The sequence below is a fragment of the Onychostruthus taczanowskii genome, unplaced genomic scaffold (genome assembly GCF_017590055.1).
Source record: "Onychostruthus taczanowskii isolate IOZ18803 unplaced genomic scaffold, ASM1759005v1 scaffold1, whole genome shotgun sequence".
NCBI classification, from domain to species: Eukaryota; Metazoa; Chordata; class Aves; order Passeriformes; family Passeridae; genus Onychostruthus; species Onychostruthus taczanowskii.
The window spans coordinates 23,404,805-23,426,697 of NW_024496525.1; the positions used below are offsets into that span (position 1 = coordinate 23,404,805).

Consider the following 21,893-nt stretch of genomic DNA (forward strand, 5'->3'; position numbering starts at 1 on the left):
GATAAGTGAAGATCATTTAGGTTATGCTAAGCCCACCTACTTCTGATGAGAACCTAAACACTCGTTCAAGTTTTGAAAAAAGTCTATCCAAATTAGCCTATATTTAACTCATTATAATGGCAGCTGCTGTGTTCTGTGACAGTGTACTCTGCCTATGGAGTGCTTTCTATCTTTAGATGCTTGCAGACACTGTGTGTACAGAGCATGCCAAGAGAATGGGGCTTTGTTCTACTGTTTATTATAGAAACATACATACATGAGGGATCTTATGAACAACTTGTGAAAGATATAAATACCACTTTTATTGCATTATGTCACCTTAAATTGCATGTTTCATTTCTGTTGTGTCTGGCCTTGTACATATTCATTTTCTGGGGAATCACATTTGCATGCATGTAAAAACAGACTGGGACCCAGGTTCTGCCCTAGATTATTGAATGTGGAACATACAGGAATAACCAGGAGCTGAGAAGACAGGGCTTTTGTGGGGGATGTTTTGCTTTACATCTCTGACCTGGTTGATACTTATTTACTTGTACCAAATATAATCATTCCAGTAGGACAGATGGCATAAACTATTCAATGCATGGTGTTTGGGATAGCATCATCCTGCCAGTGCCTCCGTTTCCTAAAATGATACATGAAAATTTCTATTTTTTACAAAGCATTATTTTGCAATGAAGTACCTCCAGCCCTACTTACTCATAAATAAGTAGTTGTTTTCCTGGCTGGTTACACACTGAAATAATGGTAACATTTTGGATTAGAAGATGAGTGGTGGCATGCGCCCAGCTCCTCTGCTGAAATATTCTGTCAGTACTGTTGGGGTAGTGTGTACTTGATAAGAGCAGATCTCTTTCTCACTTTATGTAGTTCAAATTGTTCTTAAAATTCCCACAGAATGCTGATTACTGCAGTAGCTAAATGTGGGATTCCTAAGGTCCAATTTGTGGTGTTAATTAAGGTAGGGTTGGTGGGGCTCTGCACAGGTCATGTCAGAGGCAGCAGAAATGCACTAGCATAAGTCCTCTGGGAGGAATCCTCCTTTCATCTTTCCAGATATGCTGAGGAATGCCAGAGGCAAGCTGTCCCTGGTGTGGCATGGGCTCCATGCTCACAGATACACTGTTGGATGGAGCAAGAGACCCTTTAGGGAAATGCTTTGGGTGAAAGGACTGCGGTGACAACAGAAAATTCTTCCTCTCCTTCCCACATGCCATACTGCATCTTACCTAGCTTCAAAAATGATCCTAACCACGATGCAAGACCAAGGTGCCCTCAAGTCCCTTCAACCTGTACAGACAACGACAAAGTTGCAAGGATTTCCAGAACTCTCGCTGCCCTGACTCCAGCCCTGCAACACTCATAAGAGTGAATAAACAGAGGCAACAAGATACATACAGCAGAGTGCTGAGGTATGTGAACATGGAAATTTGATGCATTATACACATGCTAAGTTTCTTCCCATTCTTTCCACAAGAAACTGGACTGTCCCGAATTGTCTATGAGGACAAATAATACAGGCAGCTAGTTTGTACTCTATCTAGAGCACTGATACACTCAGTGACTTCTCAGCTACCCCCAGAAGATTTGTCAGGCACACCACCCAACATTTTATTATGTTTTTCAGTGTCTTTTTAGCCTATGTTTGTTCCTTTTAGTTTCTTGATAACTACTCTCCTAATTTTTTTGTCATCTCTTTACAGGTGTTAACAGGTTGTTTTACACCCACAAATATGCTGAATTTCAGTTCATTAGGGAGTCAGTTACAAAATAAGAAACAAGAGTTACACATTGAATTAAAATTTGCTCAGTGCTCAGCATTAAATCAAGAACTGTTACTCTACTTGAGGCTTCATCTGGTTAGGTACAAACATTTATGAAGCCTAACAATGTAAATATAATGTGATAATAAAGTACACAATTATTAAAATTATAGTGATTATTCTATTCTGCATATGCCAAATGTTAAATAATCACCTAAAGTGAAACCACTGGTATTAAGACTATTTACTAAGATGCACATAAATTGTAAACTCTATCAGAAATATTTCAAATAGCTGAAACTCATTAGTAAGAGTAATGAAGGAAATTATGTATAACCCTTTTCACCAAATCACAAAATAATAGATATAATGGAATGCAAAGGATTTATGAAAATCAAAATAAAAGGAATAAATGCACATCTTAGCTAAACAAGAAAGTCACAATCTCTAAATGCCTTTGGAAGCTGACAAAATATCAAGGAGGAAAAAAAATACCTTGGATGGCTATAAGCAACAAGCAACTGCATTGACTCAAGAAAATGAAGGAATACTTTGAATACCAAAAGAACTCACATTATGTGCCAAATGGCTATAATCTGGATGAAACATTAGTATCAGCATTCATACATACTTGAAGTATTTTAAGATAAAATACTTCAAGTATGTATTATGCTTTAGCAGGGAGGCTGGACTAGATGATCTCCCTTCCAGCCCCAGTTATTCTGTGATTCTCTGATTATTTTAATCATAAACTATCATACCAACAGTTTAATGGTCTTGTCCATGTCACTCAGAAATACAACACTCAGCTGATAATCAAAGATTTTCTGACTCTCAATCTATATAATGACTTCAAGATTGTCATTTTTCTTGGGCAGAAGCTGGCTGGAATGTTCTGAGAGTCCACTGAAGTGAAGCAGGTGTAATAAAAAGGTAGACAAAAAATAAATTAGGGATCTTAGTTGCATTTTTGCCAAACTGACCTGAGACACTTTTCAATAAGATTATTTTCATTAAATGAAAATATAAACCTTTTGAAGTGCTCTCCAGACAGGCAAGTACATGCTTACTCACCCATCATCACTAGTCACTTTTCTACATTTATTCTGATATACTATTTATGTGTGGTCTGGGACACCTAAAAGTCATTTAATCAAAATGGAAAGTGCTCATTCTTCAGTCTAATACTTAATTATTTCCTTCCAAAAAGAGTTACAACCAATTTGCTCTGATCTGTGGGAATGTTTTAGAAACAGATGTCTATTAAACTAACCAGCTTGGGCAGCTTCTCATCCACTCCATCCCTGGAAAGACTTACCTTCAGTTATGCCACTTCCAAGGAAAGTATACACAGGTCACCTCTAGAAGTTCTGCCTCAAAGAGAGAATCCCTGAAGTGAACCATTAGCAAGTTAGCAAAACAGCATTTGCCAGGTCTGCGGCACTCCTTGTGAAAGAACTGCTTACAGCAATTCAGACTCAGAACTAGAGGGTACTGGCAACATAAAGGGAAACTACACATGAGGAAGTCTACACAAAAATTCAGGGTAGGATGTCTTCAGGGTAGGCAGGGCAGAGAATGATTGTGATTTCAGAATGATTATGATTTCAGCCAGTGGCTTTACAGCAGTTTTTGTAGCAGAGCTGCAGATCTACTCCAACACATCTGTCACCCTGCAATGAAGGCATATCACTCAACCATCTCTCTTCCCAGGTTCACATTCACAACAGCAACCCTGCTTTCCTGCTTTCCTTCCAGGCTATATCAGTTACGTAGTCAGGACCTACTCCACATCCCTGTTCCTTCAGGGAACCATTACCTTCTCTCCATTTTCAGTGAATAGATGTAAAAATCTAAAGCAACTTGTGGTGTTTTGAAGACTGTTTTACAGCAATTCCTTGTAAGGAAGCTAACTTAGGAGATACATTCCCCAGCAATACCCTCAATAAGGAGATTCAGTCTGACCTGTAACCCCTGTGTCATCATCTAGAGAAGTCTGTTTCTCTCCACTGACAACAGAGATCCTTACAGACATTAACTATCATCTCAACATGTGAATGTTTCATGGCATCCAACATATCTAAAATGCTGCAGGTAATAACAACAAAATTAAGAGCAGGCTATACAACACAAGCAAAAAACTGTTAGTGGACTTACTCTGAAAACCTTTTCCACCCTTGCAATACCCTTCCCAAAGATGGTTCCAAGTTGGTCTCCAATCCCAGCCAGCAAGAAGCCAAACAGTGGAATCCCAAATAGGGCATACAAGATGCAGAAAACCTTGCCACCAACAGTGCATGGGGCAATCTTCCCATACCCTGAGGAGAAAAACAATTGTCAGACTCTCAGAACCTATACATGGCTTTTTAGAAAACAAACTAATCAGTTTTAAAAACTGCTCTTCCTGCAGGCATACTACCTTCGTTCCAGCTATAATTCCTATTTATAGACTTGCAATGGCATGATGTAATTTCCTGGGTAAGCCACCCTCAAATATTCCATTTTTCTGGAAGCCTCAGTTACCCATATTTTCTGTAGATTCTGCCTTTCTAAAATTGCTGATTGCTTAATTGATCTAGCTGATGCCATGGCACAAACAACTCTCCATGCTGCCCTGGTGCCTGCATGCTGTTGCTCCTCTTGGCCTGTGCCAATGGTTTCCTGACAGGAGTGTGATTCACTGACAAGGCTCATTTTCAGTGGACAAGGCTCATTTTCAGTGGTTAGCTCATACTTTCCTCATCCCCTCATCATACTGACTAGTTACACTGCAGGCTCCAAACTGTACCCACACCATGCAAATCTGCCCTTGAATTCTTTTTTCAGTAAAGCATTATGACTCCAGTATGGTATTTCTGTTAAAATGTTAAAGAGAAAAAAACCCAAGAATTGTGACAGTAATATTTCCACCTTTTTATTTAAGATCAGCTATTTTAATTGAAATGCCATAGATATTTTGAGTTTAACCATACATAATTACTTAAATATTAAAAATTATCACATAATCACAAATCACTGTTGCAATAAAGATGCCTTGATAGGCTGTCTAGAACAGAGGCTAGACAGTGTTAAAGGAATAAAGTAGGTATTTATTAAAAGGCCTTCAAAGGATACACCTTGGGCAGTACAAGAGCACAGCCAAGGCTACACATAAGATGGACCCCAAATCATGAGTTTTCCTACTAAGTCTGGGTCCATTTACATATGTGGGTTAATTGTCCAATTACAGCTTCAGGTTATGAAGTCCCATCCTCTCAGATTGCTCTTCTCAATTTGCCATTGTTTTTACTTTTTGGGCCTGAAGCTGCAATGGTATCCTTGGTTCTTGGGCTGGAAAAGGATTGTTTTGTCTAACTGGACTGTGAGAACTTGATAACACTTTATATGAAGTTCAGAGTTACATACTAATGTAGTACAGAACCTGGAAAATATGAAAGCTAAAATTTAGGGCATCAATAAAGCATCCATTTTCATGCCCTGACAAAATACACAGACTTTATGCAGCCTATAAAAATCTAATGCATGGAGAATTTACAACAAATATGGGCAAAAATATACGGTCTTTTCAATAAGTTATTTAAATAGCAGATGTCAATGAATATGCCTGCATGAACTATGCCCACATAGTGGCATTTATTTAATGAGTAATTGAAAAGCTTTGCACTTGGGTCTATTGAGTAAACAAATATTAAGGGGGGGGGGGGGGGGGGGGGGGGGGATGGTCCTTACATATGAATCAGAAAACTTTTCTTTCTTGCCACACTCTGGTTTTATGCTACCATCAAAATTACATGGTAATGTAGCTTAATATAGAGGAATGCAGATTGTACACTCTATACAATCACTTTTTCCCCCTCACTCTTACAGTAAAGGCAGAGCCAAAGGCACAGACTCTGCTGTTAGAAATTATCACCACAGCAAGTTTTTAACTGCCACAAGTTTTTTTTTTGTTATTGTATTACCTGCATAAAAATCCTACAGAATTTAGTCAGATTATCATACTTTATTGAAGGGTTGTGTGATTCTCAAGTCATTTGTCTGTACAGTCACCAGTGCATGCAGCACAGCTGTAATGTGAAGAAGCACTTTGTACAATAATTAAAGCAGAACAATACTCATAGAAAATGAAAATAAAAATCAACTATTTGCCAGTGATTTCCAAATAATTAGACCTCTTGATCTAATTATTATGACAGCACTGAAATCAATCTTAAAATTATAAAACTACTGTATAATTGTCTGAAGATTAACTATATCAACAGTGCTGTTGATTTATTTTCTTTTTCCTTCAGACTGTCTTCTGAAATCCAAGCTTGTTGAACATTCTTCAGGAGAGAAACTGGCTTAGAGAGGAGAGATTGAAACCCTTAGCATATCTAAGACCTACACTGAGAGATCAAATACTGAATATATTGGACACAATGCATGGGGAGAGAGATGATAAGTGCCTGAATAATTATTAAAATTAGTGATTCAAGAAAAGTGAATGGTGCAGTTCAGTATACTCTTCATTTAATACAGAGAAATGTGTCAATAATCAAGGCCATGAATTCTAGAAAGAAAAAGAAGGGGTTTTTTTTATACAATATATCATTTGTGTAATTCCTTCCAATTGTTAGTATGAAAGCAAGTAAAAATTTTTAAAAGGATGTAATAGTTATGAGAATCTATTTCCAGTTATGGAAAAGAGGAAGATATGAAAATAATTGCTTCTTCTCAAGCAATTGCTTGTAGATTGCTTCAATCTGCATCAAGAACAGGGTTATAAAGCCTGCATGAGTATTACCTGTTTTCAGCTTATCATTGCTATTCTACCCTAATTATGTAGACAGCTTCTGACACTTACCCAAAGACTCAGTGCCCTTGACACATGCTGGAGTCATATCTTCTGCTAACAGAGAAATACAGTTCAGCTACTTTATTTCTTTGTTGCCTACCTTCCTCAAATTTATTTCATTATCTATGTCTCAGTGTGACTGTGTCTTTTTAAAAAATAAACAATAAATATACCTATAGTAGTGATGACTGTTCCAGCAAAGAAAAAGGCACCTCCAAGGTCCCAGTGACTGCTGCTGTTAGAGGAATTTCCAACGGGACTGACTCCTGCATTATCAGCATCAACAGCATGCTGCAAAGAAAATACAAAGAATCAGCATCATGCATGCCTTACTGTATCCTATGCTAGTTGGTATATGCTCCAAAGGGACATTTCTAGGACCGTGGAAACAGCTTCAATTTAAGTTTTTAATATGTGCTCATAGTATAGTAGCCTCTTCTGTACACATAAATTGAACATACAACTGAACTGAATATCCATTAAGGTGGAAGAAAGATACCATGCATAAACAAATGGCAAAAGATACAAAGCAATTGAGAAGTAAAGGACTAACACCACAAATTTATCCATAAATATTGTTCCTGTAGTGACTACTGCCAAAGGAAAAATTCCTCATTGGGAACAGCTCTTGTTAGAAGCAGCTAGAAAGGTAGTAAATACAAATGTGAAATCAACTGAAGCTAGTCAGCCAAGGAATTAAATTCCAAGACAATCAGTAATTGATTAAGTAATTTATATTTTATGCTATCAAAAGAAAAAATATGGCATATATATATACCCTGTTTGAAATTAATAAATAAAATATCTATGGAAACATGATAAATAAACTTTGTGATCAGCTCAAACTTCCCAGTTGCCACACTACACATGATCTCATATCCACAAATACAACATGATACAGAGACTCCCAGACATGCTTGAATGGTGTATATTCTGGATAGAAGCTGAGATAGCTATACTACTTCCTGGTCACTGTCCTGTGTCCCACATAATACTGAATCAAAGCAGGCAGACATATCAGCCTCCTGAATGTTTGTTGGGAATTTCTAAAAATGCACTGTATTGTATCACGGGGACATACACATTCACTATTCATTGCAGCCTTACAGTCCAAAGGAAGCTGAACACATCAGCCTACAAAGTACAGAAATAAATCTCTCATCAGCATCTGGTATACTCACCTGAATTGCTCTAAGTTGACTTTTGAGATGCCCTTCAGCATATATTTTCAAGTTGCTTTTAGATCTCACACAAGCTATTCTTCATCATAGAGAAATTCAGATCTCATTCTTGAACAGAACCAGAAATGTCTGCCTTTCTCCCTTCCAAACGTTCCCAAGTCTAATTTCCATAAAATCACTACAGAGAAACCAAGATCCTCTTTTTCTGACTCCTAGTATTTCCAGTGCTTTTCTTGTCTCACATTCTGCTCCAGCCTCACTTTATGTTGCTGTTATCAGCTGCTCACACTACCACCAGACCTTCTTCTCTTTCTGTTATTTGCTCCTCCTCCTAAATATTGCCACCAATCTTTAGCCTTGGTAGTTTCAGTGAACTTATTGCTGGGCTCAACAAGTGAAGCAAAATGCTACCTCTTGCATTCTCTTTTTCTTTGGCTCTGTTCTACATGGAATTCCCACCTATCAACACATATTTTACTTTTCTTATTGCATTTCTTTAGCTAGTTATCTTTTCCCTATGATTTATGAATTGTCATGGTGGTTTTCTATTTCACCTTTTCCTATACAGTCCATGTGCAAAGCAAGGTTAGTCATTCTATTTTACCATTGCCCCACTTCTTATCTGGTCATGTCTAAAAGTTCTCTCTTAATCTTCTCTAAAACCTCACATTCTCTTATGGGTTTAGCACTGACTTATAAACATCCATTTAACACTGCTTCTCTCCCTAACCTTCAGGATACACTTTCCTCCTTGTTAATCTTTTCCACCAATGGTTTATTTATCACATTCTTTCTTCCACTTCCATTTTTCTCACTCATTTTTTGCTTATATTTCCAACTCACTTCATGGTCATAAATGTTCCTCTACTGCTTTTTTAGCCTGACCATGTTTCAGCTGATCTGCTTCCCAGCTTTTAGTTATTCATCACATTGCCTCACAAAAGGGAAAGGAGTGGGAGAAGAGGCATATGGGCAAGAACAGAGACAGCTACATCTAAAGTGATCGGCATGGGACACCTTTTTAAAAGTAACCTACTACATGCCAGGATAAGCTGATAGTGAAACTATAGCATGAGCAAGCTCCAGCCTGAACCAGTTTCATTTCATGTGGGCAGAAAGCCAGGGCTCCCCAGCACATGTCCATACCTCAAGAAATAGGGATATAGAGAAAGGATGTGTTTTGGATCAAAACCTTTGAAAGGGCTTCTGTACCAGCTGCTGGCATATTGCAGGTGGTGTGAAAGAAGAGATCATTTGTTGGTTTATGCAGTGCAGCATAAATCAGCATAACAGACAGGTTGCCCGTTTAAATAGGCCATGACACACTGTCAGCTACCCTGGTTACTTCTGCCAAGGAATGCTGTCTGCCCTCCCCTTGAGTGTGTGAATGTCAGCAAGTTAATTACACTTAAATCACACTTGAGTTTACACAGTTTAGCAAGTCTTTCAGGGCCAAGCAGGAACCCCTGAAGTGAAGGAGTATCCCGTTGCCTTAGATAGCTTTGAGATTCTCAGACTCCCTTCTCATCCAGAAAAAAAATTCTTTTTTTTCTTTAAATTTTCACTGACATCATTCATTTATAAATATCCAACTATTCCAATGCTGTCTTTTAATACGTTGTATTTTGCATGCAGCGATGGAGAACAAAAAGAGAGCAGCAAAAAAAAGCAGCCAGCAGCCTGCAGCTAACAGCACTTAAACAACCAATTTCAGCTCATGCATGAGAAAAGGATGCCTTACTACTACCACCACAAGTCCACCTACACAGAACCATCCTGCTAGATGGAAACTGACACAAAATTTAAACAATGATACTATTACTGGCAAGACTCTCCCAGTTCACGCAGACCATGAAATTTTACAAGTTTCCCATCTGAAACTTCAGCTGGGCTTTGCAGCAATGACCTGAAGAGAGGCATCCTCAGGTTATCTCAGAGTAGGAAAAAAGCTAATTTCCAGAGTGCTAAACACTGTGTTAACAAGCCTCACATATTAAAGACATTTTAAACTAGTAGCTTCAGCTACTTTTATAGTGGAAATATTGTTGATGATGTTGAAATATTGTCATGAAAGTACCCAAAGCTGTTTCACATTTGCTCCTTTCCCAATCTTTTTCCTTCACCAGAGGAGCTACAAGCACAGTATACAAGTACACAGTATTTTTTCAGTATAGTTTATAAAGTGAATGTGCAATCTTCTTTACTGAATGACTACCAACCCATGGTAATTTTTTATTTTGAAATGCCACCCATTTCAGGGAAGGCAATAATTTGAAATACCTCAAAGGGCAGAAATTGTCTTTCTGGATGTTCAGGTAATGGATGCATGCTAAAGCCAACAGGTAGGAGTGAAGACAATGGCAAAACTACTGAAGTAAAAAAAAGTACTTGATATTACTTGTTTTTAAAACATGTATTTTGATCACAGCTTTCTGGTTTTCTCCCCATCATTGCACAGATGTGTGTTTTACTCTCAGCCCCTTTGGTATCAACACAGTATAGTCCTTCTGTAAGAAAAAAGACATGGTCTGGTGACATGGTCTGTGTTATAGATATGGGTAGTAATTCGTGGGAATAAAAGGTGTATCAAAATATATTTGTATAAAATAAGCTACCGGTGTACAAGGCGGGGGTGAGATTCTTCCCCAGGATGGCGAAACCGCGGCAGATGGACAGGGAGGCACCACCACATTTGCATTCGAAGGAAACTTTGGCTGCACAGGAGATGGGCATTCACAAGGGCCTGCACGCAGTGACGCCCAAGCGATGATGGCCCAGACAAGATGCCTGAGATGACCAGGGCCATCAACACCTTCCATCTGAATGCCAGATTCCAGGAATCGGAGCCTCCCGGACGGAGGCTTTGTGCAGCCCAAGCCAGAGAAAGAAACCAACTTGAATATGAAGAACTCAGAAAGAAACAAAGACATCCTGCCGCGGGCGAAATAAACTGTATAAGAACTGCTGCCTCGGAGTAGCCAGTGTGGACGGGGTAGAATTGGTACTAGCTAGACCAATCTCACGTTCACCCGTATCACCTCCCGGGGGTGGTACGCTGTCCAATTTGGTTGATGGCTGTCAAGACTGTATTACGGTCGTGAAATAAATTTCATTTTTTTATTTTTATTAAAATTGGCTGTTTTTCATTTTTCATATATAACAGTCTGCATGGGACTGAATTCAAATCCCAGAGCAGAAGCCCTGAATTTGTGGTGATACTGGGACAACTGAATCCTGTATTCCCAAAGAGAGTGAAACCAAACTGCAGCTCAGTCTGAAGTACACCTTATCATCTCCACTTACACAAGCAACAAGATAGCTGGAAGCCAGTGCAGCTGATGAGGAGAGAGAAGCAAACCAGACTGCTTCTGGTTTCTCCATGAAGAAAGGTTTTTATCTGGTTCATTTGTTCATGTTTCTGCAATTTCTCCAGTAAGATCCCAAGTATGAAGAAGAAAAAAATCTTTTTCAAGGATAAGAGTAATATCCCTCTCAAGTGATGAGACAGTCAAAGATGTACCTACCCTATGTGTTATCAAGGAATTTGATAAGAAAAGAAAATTCTTGTCCTTTTTATGCCTAGCTCTATTAATTCCTCTTCACAGATCATTCTAATCCAATAATTATCTCCCTCTACAGTTCTTTTTCCAAGCAAATTCCTATCAAACATACAAAGAGTTGCTTCAATTGCCTTTCATGCTCTGATATGTCTCAATTAGGATTATTAGGATGCTTCTCATTAGCAAACAGCTTTTAATAACTAATTCTTTAATAACTTTTTATATGCTTCCTAATTCTCTACTTATTCTCACCACCCCTTATAGAGTGATTAGGGACCCTCATTATAAATTCACATTTATTCACTTTCCCACAACAATTTTCTAAAGACTAAAGCCAGCATTTTACTTCTGGTTTAATCAAAAGTAATAACTTTCAAAGCTCATTTCTTAAATATTTCTACCTATCCCACAAAGGACTTTAAGAACCAATCAGCATAGCAGTGATCTACCTACACTTAGAGTGATTTGATAGCCATGCATGCACTGTGTCTGAGGACAGACTTACAGCATTTAACAAGGGATATGCACAGACAACTAAGTCCAAAAGGTTTAGCTCCCTGCTAAAAACGTCAGCTAAGTTCTGGAAGCAGCATAGCTACAAGACAGCTGCAGACTTTTGAAGCATCTGGAACTCAGTGTGTCTCCTACACAGCTGGAGCAGTCCTGGATTGACACTACAGACCAGGGTGCCTGCACCAACTAGGACAGGACCCAAGACATCTGAATCCTTCTTCCCTATCCTTTTAGGACGAATAGGATAAAATAAAGATAGGGCAGAAGGGAAGCTGGGACAAGATAACCTCCAGAGGCACAGGTAGGTTCAACAATCAGACACCACTGTTTTTCTTCACAGTTCAAATAGTGTTTTCTTGTCTTCAGCAACATGCAAGTCTTCTCCATAGTGAATTCAGAGTACTATTTTTTGCCTCCTCTATCTAGAGTTTTCTTCTAGCACATGAAAATTATTTTCCTTTTACATGAAAAGAGCCTGGAAAGAAAAGCTGGCTCATGACACTAATGAACCAAGTAAGCAGCAGCAAAATGACACATCTCTCCAAGATGTTCCCTTTCTTACTTACCTTCAGGGTAAAACTGGTTCAGAACACTAATCCAAAGTGCCTATCCAAAATATGAATTCTTACTAACATAATTAGGCAGTAAATCCTGACTAGCTTATTTCCAGCTCTGCTTCCTTTTCAGCTTGCAGTCTAGCTCTAATGGATTGCCATAGCCATTAGTGAACATTAATAATATGACTTAGTTAGCAGGTGGGGTTTTTTTTATATACATATATACTGTAATCACTCACACTCCTAAATTAAACCCTGATGGACAAGGAAGAAGACAGCAGCCTGACAATAATATAAGTTCTTAAGTAGCAAACCACTTTATCTTGAATAGTTTTGCATGGTTTATTATGAAAGCAGGGCTCATTATGGAAGTTTTTACTCATATGCAGTACACAGAATATATAGAAACAGAATATGAATGCCCTTATCAGGCCCATAGGAATTACTTTGCCAAAACACAAAGATTGTCTTCCTATCTCTCCTATTGATAGATAAAATCTGATCTTTCCGAGAAGCGTAACCTCCCAATTACACACCTCTCTGTATGTTATTTCAAAGGAAGGATAACTTGGTTCTGAACCCAGCTACTAATAAGATTATTTTCTAACACATAAAAACAAAAATAAAAAGTTTGTAGTATGTTACCAGATGTATCTATCAATGTTATTTTTCTTTTCAACTTTATGTCCAGTCACCTAAGTCCTACTATCTTCTGCTATTTGATCTAATAGGTACAGCAGCAAAATGTACTTGAAGAATCTGAAGTTTCATTGTCTTTTAGCATGTTATAGGTTTCATTTTTCTCTAACTCTGAAAACTCAAAAGTGTTGAGATAAAACATGCATTGTTGTAATTTTCTTAATCTGGTATTTACTGTTTTGCCAAGCTATAGATCACCTACAGCCTTAAATAGTGTACTGGCTTCACTGCAACACATATCTTCTGATGCAGAAATGGGCTTTAAAAATCTGCAGTTAAGAACTTCTGCTTCAGGTGGCTTTAGAAATTTTGGACTGCACTGTGAAACACTTGACATTGTTATGAAAAAATTACCTGTCATTGTGTTCTCATTCGACAGACCTGAACCAAAATCCAACAGTCAGATACCGATTTAAAATACTTTGAATCTTCCTAAGAATTTGCACTGCTTTCATCAGTATATTTCTTCTGAAGACTATGAATGAACTTCCAAGTCTGGACTCAGCAATTCACATTTGTGCTACCAGTGTTAGTATTTGCAATGGGTTTTTGGAGATAAATGTGAAAAGGATATCTTATCCCCACTAATTTTTAACAGCTTCCTCATACTATGCTGTACGTCTTCCTTACATGTTTTGCAAAGCAAAACTTTGAAAGACTGAAATTTAGGAAAAGGTATACATTTCTCCATCATTAGTCTTGTAAGAACCATGATACTCCTTTGGTCTTCTGAAAAGATTGTTCCAGAGCCATCCCCACAGTAAAACAATACAAGTTAGTTCTAAGGTTTCTCTTTTTGCATTTTCCATATTCTCTAAAGCACAGAGGTGAACCAACACAGTCATTCTGCAGAGTATGATCTGTGTTCATCTAAGGGCTTTCAGGTGGCCAAATAACATTAATTATGATTAGTACCCTTAGTGTCAGATGGCACACAGCACAGCAGCTAGGACCCATGGACGTTGCCACATCACTCTGAACTCGCAGCTGTAAAGGCAGTTGCAGCATTTGGTGCAATGCAGAAATGTGCTGGGCCAGGCAGGGGGATTCTGAGATCATCAACATGAAGTTGTGGAAGCCCAGCATTAACTCCCCGACATTATCTTCAAGCAAGTTCATTCACTGCTCTTCTGTGCAAGTCAGTTACAATCAGTTTTCTGTGTAAGCACACCCAGCTACATTCCTGGAGCTGGTTTCACCCCCAGACATACAGAAGAATAAAAAAAAAAAAACAACTTGTTCTTTATTGACAAATCTATTTCAATATTTTACATCACTCAGCCTTAAGACATTCGCATCCTAAGCTGCTAAACCCATTTTAATTTATTTTTGCACAATGACTTCCAGTTGCCCACTGTAATGCCTGAGGACATACTGAAATGTCAAAAGATGATAAGATTTGTCCAAAATATCTGTCTTTTAATTACAGAGTGTTCATATTCTTCATTTTATTATCACCACTTTTGAGGTGAAAGAAGAAAAATATTGTGTAAAATAAAGAATTGGTGCTGGTACATAACTTAGGCTAGAGAACAAAGGCTGTTACTACTGCAGTTGGTGCAATCTGCTGAAGTGCTTTGCTTGTTGTACCTTATATGAGTTCTGCTTTCCAGTTGAAAAGAATGTATATTGCATATCTTTTACTGATTACAATCCCACCAAGGGAATAAAAGCTTCTTGTATTTATAGTTTTCAAAATATCCTTTAATCATTATTTCTAAGGAGTAGAGGGAAATACAGATCTCTGCAACACTGCCAAGAGAAACACATCTGAACCAATATCCCTGGATCCTGCCAATCTAACCTGTTCACATGTGTCTTTTGCAGACAGATCAAGGATGTGATCCAAGCCACCCCTGATCCAAGCAGTACTACTTCCTGCTAAAGCAGATTTGTCTCGTTAGCTGTAGCGCCAGGCTGCCCAAAGGTACAGATACAGCTACACAGTTTTTGACCCAGAACTGACCTGTCTTCTGTGAACATAGAGCACAAGAGGGAGAAAACACATCTCTTTGTAAAGAAATTTAGTCTGAAAACTAGGAGAAGGTCTTTTCTATCACTTCAATGAGATATTGGGATATCAATATCAATATTGGGATATCTTCAATTGAGATATTATTAAATGAAATAAACTTATAAATTTGATTCACTTACAGAAAGGGTTTTTTAACACAGGTGACTGGATGGACACACGAATTCAGGGGACAGCTCTGTGTTCTTTCAAACAGCCAGAAATCAACAACAGAGCTCTGGTGCAACACTCCAAAGGGAAACACTGTGCTCTTGAAAGGTTGACAAATTCCAATCTAAATATGAGGTTTGAATATATCCCTTAGGTATGTCACATTTCTTATCTAATCTTTGTTTTCTCCAGGCTAACTGATAGGCTTTTATCCCAAAAGATACTCTACTGAAGTCTTGTAAGATCCATAATATTTTCCTTGTCTAGAGTTTTAATCAATGACAGATAGATCTATCCTTGATAGACCTTTCTTGCATGTTATTACATTTTCCACTTATCCTTGCATACTTCATAATAATTTCCTTCAAAATTGATTCTAAAAATTTTCATACTACATCAGACTAAAAATTCCAAGGCTTTTAAATGACCATTACTTTCTATTTTGATTTGTATATTTCATCCTCCTTAATTTATTTAAAAATTACAACAGTAAACCTGTAAGTTCAGAATTCTTGGCTGAATATTTATTTCCAAAATCCCACCTATCATGTTCTATGTGCCCTCCTGATTGCTGTGTTTAATTCTAAAGAAAAAAATTAAGAACTTAAGACCACTTGAAAATTTGTAGAGATGAGGGCAAATCTGTCTTGCAATTCTGTCACCTCTCTCAAAATTTTTTCTAGATATTAGATTCTGCTTTTCTTTGCACACATCTTTCATTATTCTAGTGAATACAAGTACCAATCTCTTCAATCTTATGACCAGTGACAGGACTCAAGAAAATGACCTGAATCTGAGTCAAGAGAGATATAGGTTGGGTATCAAGAGAAAGTTTTTCACCCAAATGGTGGCTGGGCACTGGAACAAGATCTCTAGAGCAGTGGTCACAGCCCCAAGCCTGACAGAGTCCAAGAAGCATTTGGATAATGCTCTCAGGCACATGGTGTGACTCAGGGTCTCCTGCATAGGGTCAGGAGTTGGACTCCATGATCCTGATGGATCCCTTCCAACCCAAGCTTATTCTATGATTCTGTGGTTCTATATTTACAATATTTTGGACACATAGTTTCTGCTTCTCAGACCTTAAAATGACTGGGAAAAGAGCCTGCTCTTCACACTGCCCATTCCAAGGCCTCTGTGAACAATTTTGCTCCCCAACTCAGCTGGTCAATAAACCACTGACCTGTTTCTGCTAACTTCCAAGAAGTACCATCTTCTTCACGTGGCCTACCTGAATGAGTGTCTCCAGCTCCAGCTCAGTGACACAAACGTGCTCCCGAAGAAAGTCAGCCTTCTCTACCGCAATGGTGTTCTTCTGCTCGTTTTCAAAGGGCTGCTCCAGGGCACGGAAGATGAGTCCTCCCGCCACCAGGTAAACTACCACCACAATAAAGATGGCCACCACTGCTCTCCAATCCATGACTTTCTGCCGGCCTTGAGAAGGGCCTTCCATGGCAGCAACAACAGTGGCTCGGGAGGAAACGGTGAATGGTGGAGTTGGGTAGTGCCCAACAGGTTTGGGCTCAGGCTCACGAGGTGGCACTGCTGAGGGAGCAGCTACTGAAACACAAAGCAAAAAACCTTATTCAAAATCACATCTTCTAGGGTATGACCTTGATTTACATTTAAAAAAATCTTAAATAACATACTTCAAAACTTTTACATAAATCATGTTCTTCACACAGATATGGTTCTTCTCATCTGGAAAGTTCCATGTCTTCTTTGTCCATCCATACTGAATGGACACCTCAAGGGTTTGCTTTGCCCATTACCTCTAGAACTGGACAGGCAAGTTACACATGCAAAAATTTCAGAAATATACAAAAATACATTTATGCAAAATGAACATGGAAATTCTGACCAGCTATCATATAAATTACACTTAGTGGTATTTGGTGAAGGACTCTGGCAGTAATTTATACCTTTAATCATAATACTAACAGTATTCATAGTGCTAAGAAATTGAACTGCTAATGAACACTGATCACCACCCAACCTGGTATTGACAGAAACAGAAAATGCTTTGCAAACCACAGTACTATTTGGCTCACTAACATAAACTGGCCCATGCCATTTACCTGGATTCACAAAACCATCACTTGTGAAAATGACTTTAAAGCTTAGAAGCTTGACAAAGTTCAGTATAACTCATGTGTCAGCCAGAGCATACGAGATGTCTGAGGACCTCTCACCTTGGGACTGAGACACTGTATAGCCCAGGTGACCTTTACAACACATCAGAGCTGACCAGTCCTGACCTCCAGCTGGACTTAATAGCCCAACCACTGTGTCAAGCTACCAAGGTATGTAAATCAAAGCTGGGTCACCTCCAAATACTTCAGGTGTTCCATCATCACACTTCCCCACTCCATGTTGTTAGTGTTACCAATGGCAAGATGAGGCCAGGATCCTCAGCATCCACTGATATAATGGTACCACATGTAGGATTTGAAGATGCTGAATTAATTTTAAACCAAACTCCTGTGTAATCTTACCATGGTACAGCTGCCACTGGCCTGTTATTTCTTTGAAAGCAGATTAATTTTTTGCATATCAGACCTAAATCAGATTACAGTTAAAATACAGCTACTTTAGGTGCATTCTCTGAACTTATTCACAATGTGTCTGTGCTGTTTCACTTAGAAATTAAAGCAGAAAGATTTGCAACATCCCATCAGAGTGGGAGTGTAACCCCATTCTCTAAAATTTAAACATACAAAATTTAAACATGATTATACCTTGATTCTGAAGTGGGCCACCACTCTTTCCCAATAGAAACCATTTTATGATACTGAATAATTTCAGAACTTGGGCATTTACTACAGTCATGTTTTCCTACAAGCATTACAACTCTGAAGCATTGCATGGAGGATAGAGCTTCCAGCTTACTTGATAATCAACAAACTACAGAAATCTATAGCTGCTTTATATTTACAGTTAATATTTCATTGCTTATATGATTTAGAGGTTCCAGATACCAAATATATTAGGAAGGATCCAGGATCAGGGCAAGAGCCTTTGTGGTTGATTTCTTTTTTTTTTGTTTTGCAATACCCAGTGGCACAGCTGTTCAGTTTGGCCATCAAAATGTCTTTATAGTTTCCAACACTTATTAACGAGGATGGAGTAATATCAAACTTAAAAAGATATTTTCTCTTACCTCCAGATGTATTTCATGTGACTATTAAAAACTTTATGTGACAATAGGAAGAAGAGTGACAGTATTTGAAAAAAGTCACACTTTTTGTAAGGTGTCAGTATATTTATTCTCTAAGTCCCCTGAAAGTATTATTGTAATAAATACAGTAAATTTCAACAGGAAACACCAGAAAAGTATGCAGAAGAAACATAAAATATTGAGGTTGTATGAAGCAGTTAGAACTACCCTTTCTCTATAGACAAGTATCTTAAAACTGAGTCACAGCATCTCCTTACTGAACTAAAGTTGACTACTCACAGAATTGGCTCAGCTGATGTAACTCAGTGTAACATAACTTCCATAGATTCCACAAAATTCATACAATTTGAATTAGTTAGAGCCCGTAACTACTGTGTATATTGTAAACCAACACAAAGTCTGCGAGCCTGAGGACTGATTTTTCACACTTCAGATTACTCAGCATCAGGATCCAAGGCTTACATGGTAAGAAGAGAGAAGAGTTCATGTGACAATGCTAAGATTTTTTGAAACAGGTATCCAACTCATCACAACTGTCATAGTCCAGACTGGGTGAGCCTCTCAGTGGAAAGCAATGCCTGCCTTTGATATGACATAAATGAGCCAAGAAGATGGAAGTAAAGAGCTGGTACCATTAAAACAGTGTTTGTGAGTTTTCTTTTCCTGTCTGCTAGTAAAAATGTTTTTTCTTATTCAAATAATGTTTCTGGCAAAGTGTTAGTAACAGTCTTACAGTAAAATCATGGCCTGTTTGATTCTGTCTTCTAAAGAAAATGTGTTGTACTAATTTAAGAACAAGATGGAAAGTTCACAGTAGAGAATATAAAACGTTCTTATAAATATTTTGTCACTTAAACAGCTTAGTGGATTACTGTGCACAGCTTGCTTATCTCTAAAAAAGAAGAGAACTGTCTTAGTTTTTCATTTTCTTCAATTAGTAATAGCTATCCTAAGTGAATGTTGAACTGTTGTTCCTAAAGTATTTTATATTCACAGGAAGACTGTACTAAAGCAGCTAATTAAGCAACTGGTGTGTAACAGAAATGGTCTTCTTACAAAGCCAATGCACAAGGCACAACTGCAGTCAATACTCCAGAGATTTTTAAGCAGGAGTTAGGTACTGGAAGAACACTGTAGATATTCCATCTAGGAGCTATCCCACTCTTTACAAGACAGTGGGGTTAGTGACTTCAGCACATGGTAAGAAGTCATAAATCCTGATTTTTAATTGGAACACTGTCTCTGTGAACTTGTACTCTCACAAAAGTGCTGCCATTTGCCTTTAAACCATGGTGTCATCAACTGCAAAAAAAGAAAGCAGTACTTACTTTTCTACAAGTTCCCTGGGAGAGTCCATTTCTGAAAACAAGAGCTACATAAAATTCCAGAAGTTTAACAGGTAGTTTTACTAAAATCAAAGGATGAAATACACTAGCAATTCAACAATGTGCAGAGGTGTATACCTTAAAGCTTAAAAAAATAAAAGACTACCTAAATTCTTGCATTTGCAGAGATAGTTTAGACCACAGTTTAGGACAAACTAGAGCACAAGAGAAGAGGATGTGTTTACAATAAATGCAGAACAATCCCTACTTCATTTGTTGATGTTTTTCAAAACAAGCTGCTATCAGAACAGGCTTTTCCCCAAACAGTGCCTCATCCATATGTTTATTAAATCATATCAAAGACTTAACCAGCCTCAGTGAAAGCAATGATAGATATCCATTCACATGCATGCACTACATTAGCTAACAGCCAATCTCATAGGTACAAGAACCCTTAAAGGAACACTCCAGTGATGCAAAACAGGCCTTATCCCAGTAAAAGGATGCCAGAGAGCAAAGAAAGGTAAAGTCCTGATTTTTTTGATAACCTTCAAAATTAAACAGCTGAAGATATTAATGTTACAAGTGAAATTGCAATGTTAGGATCTATACAGTTGTTTACATCTGAGATCACCACATTACCTCCTCTTGGACTGGTGAGCATCATTGCCAGGGCTCACGTGTGAGGAGCTTAAATACCTCAAATTTCTGCTAATATTGATGGCAATTGAGGAAGCAAAAGTCTCACTCATCATCAAGATGATGAGTGTAACTGGTTAAAGTTGCCTACAACTTTTCTCCCTGCTGTGGAGAGCAGAGGGCCCAGAGTGCTGCCCAGGCCTAGCCCAGGGCAGGGTGCGCTGCCCCTGGGGCCTGGGGCATGGCCATCACCAGGGCACCTCCCAGCCTGGCATGGCCCTCACACTGCTGCCCCTCCTGCTCTGCCACGGAAGGGGCCGAGGAAGCGGCAGCACATAGTCCAAAGGTGATCAAAAAGGGCTTCAGGGCCTTCAGATGTTTGGTAAGGAAATCCGGGGCGGGGGTTATAGTCTCCTCTCTAGTTACAGTTGAAGGCAGCAACATGGGAAGAAATGGACAAACTGAGTCTGTGTCTTCACCGGCTGGTGTCGTCATCAAAATTTTGGGGGTTTTGACAATGGAATGGTTCTACACAGCCCCAGGCATGCTGGCATCAGATGGGATTCACCCTTCTCACTGGTGGAAGAGAGTCTTTGCTCAGGAACTAGTGGGGCCCACTGGCAAGGCTTTGAACTAGATGTGAGGGGGTAGAGGGGCAATATGAGGCTTGTCCCTGGCAAGTGTGAGAAGATATGAAAATAGACAGATGGAGGGACAGGGTGCCAGGGAGGACTCTGCAGCTTTAGGGAGATGAGCCAGGGAGTCCTAACAGAAGCCACAGGGAAACACCAGGGAAATATCTGAAAGTAATAATTCCTCTAGGAAGGCAGCCTGGCAATACCCAGCAGCAAGAAATTGGACAAGGAAGGCAAGAGATTGGTATAGCTGAGACAGAGTAGTGAACTGCTGGTTGAACTAAAGGTAAGGAGATGAATGCACAGACAGTGGAGACAAGGACATGTAACCTGGGAAGAGTTCAGAGATGAAGGGATGGGGTGAGGAAGGCTAAGGCAAAGCTGAAACTGAACCTCACAAAGGACACCAATAATAAGAAGGATTTCTATTGGTATGTTAACCAGAAAAGGAAAGTCAAACAAGCCCTCTGATAAACAACATTGGCAAACTGGTAACAACAGATGAAGAGAAAGCTGGGGTACTCAAATTTTTTTTTTACCTCAGTCTTCAGTGAAAGCCTGTGTTCAACTGACTTTTGACTATGAAAACATCAAAATGTTGCTTTGCCGCAGTGACCTCTATCCTGGCAACTATCTTACACAATATGCTAAAAACATAGGAGATACAAAGAAACCTGGCTTTGGAGGAGAGCTTCTCAAATAGTTTAAAACATTTTTTTAAATAAACATGCCCTTCTGTGTGTTATTGGTGTCACAATTTCTATTGTGAAAAAATGTAAGTCAGGTTTAACAGTATCTTATTTAGTACCTGATTTTCTTCC

At 38.7% G+C, this 21,893-nt stretch overlaps 1 protein-coding gene across 1 annotated transcript in view; it reads right to left on the reverse strand.

Annotated features, from left to right (window-relative positions):
- KCNK10 (potassium two pore domain channel subfamily K member 10) overlaps positions 1–21,893 on the reverse strand; it is a 54,656-nt gene that overhangs the window by 14,732 nt on the left and 18,031 nt on the right. The window contains exons 2-4 of the mRNA XM_041399090.1: positions 16,527–16,855; positions 6,777–6,894; positions 3,924–4,084 (exon numbers count right to left, since the gene is read on the reverse strand). Coding sequence (XP_041255024.1) covers positions 3,924–4,084; positions 6,777–6,894; positions 16,527–16,855 — 608 coding nt within the window. The remainder of the gene's footprint in view (positions 1–3,923; positions 4,085–6,776; positions 6,895–16,526; positions 16,856–21,893) is intronic.